This window comes from Limulus polyphemus, unplaced genomic scaffold, assembly GCF_000517525.1.
Source record: "Limulus polyphemus unplaced genomic scaffold, Limulus_polyphemus-2.1.2 Scaffold143, whole genome shotgun sequence".
NCBI classification, from domain to species: domain Eukaryota; kingdom Metazoa; phylum Arthropoda; class Merostomata; order Xiphosura; family Limulidae; genus Limulus; species Limulus polyphemus.
Window position 1 is genome coordinate 435,159 of NW_013665753.1, and position 3,844 is coordinate 439,002.

The 3,844-nt window shown below is 32.7% G+C and overlaps 1 protein-coding gene across 1 annotated transcript in view; it reads left to right on the forward strand.

Annotated features, from left to right (window-relative positions):
- The window catches only part of LOC106474875 (dynein heavy chain 2, axonemal-like), a 192,529-nt gene that overhangs the window by 11,042 nt on the left and 177,643 nt on the right, over positions 1-3,844 (forward strand). The window contains exon 7 of the mRNA XM_022380112.1: positions 360-464. Coding sequence (XP_022235820.1) covers positions 360-464 — 105 coding nt within the window. The remainder of the gene's footprint in view (positions 1-359; positions 465-3,844) is intronic.

The window sequence follows — 3,844 nt, forward strand, 5'->3', positions numbered from 1 at the left end:
ATATATATATATATATATATATACACAAACACACATAAAGCTTACATTTAATTTTTATATGAATATTGAAAATATATTTTATTTAATTGTTTTTGCAGAGATGAATTTTTATAAAAATAAATTCTTGTGAAAGTTATAATTTAACAGGTGAAATAAGATTTCATATGTTAAGTGTAAAATACTTGTTTTTTCAAAATGTTTCTTCACAAATTGTTTGTAAGTTAGTTTTCTGTATATAAGCAGAAATACTGGTTAGTTTCTGTAAAAAATAAATATAAATAACTGAATTTATTTTTAAAAAATATACCAAAAAATGAAACTGTTGTATTTTTTTAACATACAACTAAAAACATTTACAGAAAAAACACCAAGAAATTATAGTGAGTGAAATTGGAGCCATTCACAAAGAAATTCTTACAAATATGTCTTGTATGTTTGAATATTTCAAAACTGATGGTCCAGAAGTAAGTAATGTTTTATCAGAATATTTTATTAACATTAGAGAAGTGTTATACACAGTTTAAAAATTTTTGCATGTTTTTAATTCAATTTCCATAAATCATAAGATAGGTCAGAATTACTGAGCATAAAAAACTCACATAAAACTAGGGCACAAACTACGGTGTAGTAAAGATTAAATTTAATTCATTAAGAGACATATTTCTAAATATAGGATTCAACTGTGATAAATATACAACATTTATTAGGTTTAACCTTTATTCTTAATAACTCTTAGATATGGAAGAAAAAAGATAAATAAGTAAAATTAAGTGCACGTATTGATGCTCAAGCATGTAATGCCCCATATCTAAAGTACCTTTTGAGTATACTTTGATAGATTGTTTAGGCAGAGTATTCATGATGAAACTTTGTATAATGATGGCAACTGCCTGTTGTAGAGACACAAGTGTAGAGGACGACATTTCAAAAGTCTTCTGCCTTTCATCTTCGGGTCATTGTGTGTAAGGTGTTGTTGGTCCTTATAGTATTCTGGTGGATTGTGGAGAGCATTTTATGATTGGTTAGTTTATTCCTGTTTATGATTGGAGGAGAGATTTTCTGTAGATTCAAACAATGGAAGCCACAGGTTACTCACCTCTAATCTGGCATCTCTGTTTAGTGAAAGTTTAATTGTGTTAATATAAAATGATTCTTTAATTTTTCTTGTTTTTCTTGTTAATTTTATATTAACACAATTAAACCTTCACTAAACAGAGATGCCGGATTAGAGGTCAGTAACCTATGACTACCATTTGTTCAATATAAAGGAAATTTCATCTCCAATCAGAAACAGGGATAAACCAACCAATCATAACATGCTCTCTACAATTTACCAGAATACTATAAAGATCGACAGCACCTTACACACACTTACCCGAAGATGAAAGATGGAAGACTTGTGTCTCTACAACAAGCAGTTGCCGTCCATTCTACAAAGTTTCACCTTTTGAGTATGTTCATAGACTGTTGTGGGGTAATAGTTCCTTTTAATGAAACAGATTAATTATAAAAATGAATATATCAAGTGAATGACTGACTGGTGATGATAACTAAATCTTATCTCCTGATGTTGGTATTCCAGTCCCCATAACGTTCACATGCCTATATGAACATTATACTAAAACCTAAGATATATATATATGTTGCTATTAGATGAATGTAGTTACTAAAGATGATCTTGCACATGGTTTGCACCTAAACAGGTATGTTGGAATTGGAATAACCTATATACATATATATGTTTTTTTATTTTATAACTGTAACAATTTTTTAGAGTTTTATATAAATCTTCTGTGATATTATTATTATTTTTAAACTGAGTACTATTTTATAAAACTTACTACTAAATATTTTAAAAAATATCAGTAAATTGTATTGTTAAAGGTGTTATGTAGTAAATCTGAAATCAGAACATGCTTAGAAGTAATTTTTAAAAAGCTTTAGTTTAATTATACTAGTTAAAATCTGTTTATCTAATTTTTTTAGTCTAAAAAGCATTATCAGAATTTTGGTTTATTAATTATTATTTGAATGCATAATGTTTTGTGAATAAACCAAAATTGCATCCTATACTATTATTAAATTAGCAGTAGAATGAATTTGTCATGAATATGATGAATTTTGTTTTATATCTGATTAAAAGATAAATTTCTTAGATATTTGTTTTTCAATATTTGTGTAACTTTAATCAAAATAAAGCATTTATACTTAAGAAAAATCTAGGTTACCAGGATGTGATAGAATTTAATTTAATAATATACTCATATAAGTTTTTGAAAGATGAAAGCTAGTTTAAAATTTACATTGATATAGCTGCCTAGCCTTTTTTATATGTTTTGCCAGAATTGTAATCTTTCTGGTTATACTTAATATTCATGTATTTTGGTGTACTGTTTCACTTAAAATAAAAAATCCCATTTTCTGGTACAGTACCATACCTCTTCTCACATATTAGCTTTCCACGATTTTGCTCACCACTGGCCTAGAAGCTCCCACCTAAACTCACGTGTTTCCATGTTGTATTGCTGCACTGTAGCATGCAAATGAGCATGCGATAACTCTCCACCAAGAGGAGTGAAACACACCCTTCTAGCAGAGCTAACTCTCACGATACTGATTGTTCAATCATCATTTCACGATTTGGCACTCGCATGTGTAGAAAAAAATTTTCTTTTGTCTCTACTTAGTTTGTGGATGGCTTTTGATTATTTTTTCCTTCCTTTCTACATTGTAAACTTGTAAGTTCAAGTTATTGTTACTTCATCTGGTGTCTATTCGCAAGTTCTTGATCATGCTCGACAGATTGCTTCTGTGGTATCTGGCTCCTCTCTGTTGAGGAGGTATTGACTGTAGTACATCAGGAGTTGGAGTTCATGCATGTGGCCTGATCTGTCATCTGACCTTGTGACAGGTGTTCCTTTCCCTTGGAATCTCCTGCTTTTGCTGCACCTTCTCAATCCAGTGCCATTGATCTACCTTGTCATTCTTGGATATGATGTCTCAGATTTGTGACGTTTTGTCCATTTCTCCTGTGTCTTATGATTATTCCCCTTTTCTTCTCCATTCTGGCCCAGCATATGATTATTTTGTTTCTCCCCTTTCTTCCCAGATATTCAGGTCCATGTAGATCAGTTTCTTTCTTACCTTTGTGCTGAGGCCAGCATGCCTTGTCCTCCTAATATGGCAAACACACATGCCTTGGCCTACCATCAGGCTGAGTTTCCCTTTCTTTACTCTCAGACTTTGGAACCTTATTCAGGCTTGAGGATACAATCCTATCCTTTCTCTTTGTCTTTTTCCAGTCCAATTCTCACATCTTCGTCACACCCTTACTATTCTGCGACATTATCTCTTGTCTATCCACCTGTTTTCTGAGGCTATCCACTGTTCCCCTGTGGGATTTTTGGCGGATACTCATTCCCTTATTTTTTTCTATGTTGGCACTTGTATCTTTTTCAGCTTTGTCTCTCCATACATGGTTGCTTCGTTGTTGGAAATTATTAGGGGGGGACACCCTGCTTTTTCAGGTGCATTTGCCTACTTCGTATCTACGTGAACTTCACTTTGCTTCTTTCAACTGCCAGTCTGTTTTTCGGGATGTCCCAAGTTTATGGAATCTTGTGTGGAGGCTGTGCTCCAACACTCCTCCATTTCTTCTCTAGTTTCCAATCTTTTTGCAATCCAAGACTGTTACTGTTTCTCATCCTCCAGCTTTCTCTCCTATTCCTGTCCCTCCTTCCCATGTTTTTGCTCTGATCCATCAGTACTCTCACTGAGGCCTTCCATACTGTCAGAATCGACAGTGACTATCCCTTAGGTTCAGGCATGGTAGGGGCATAGTTGG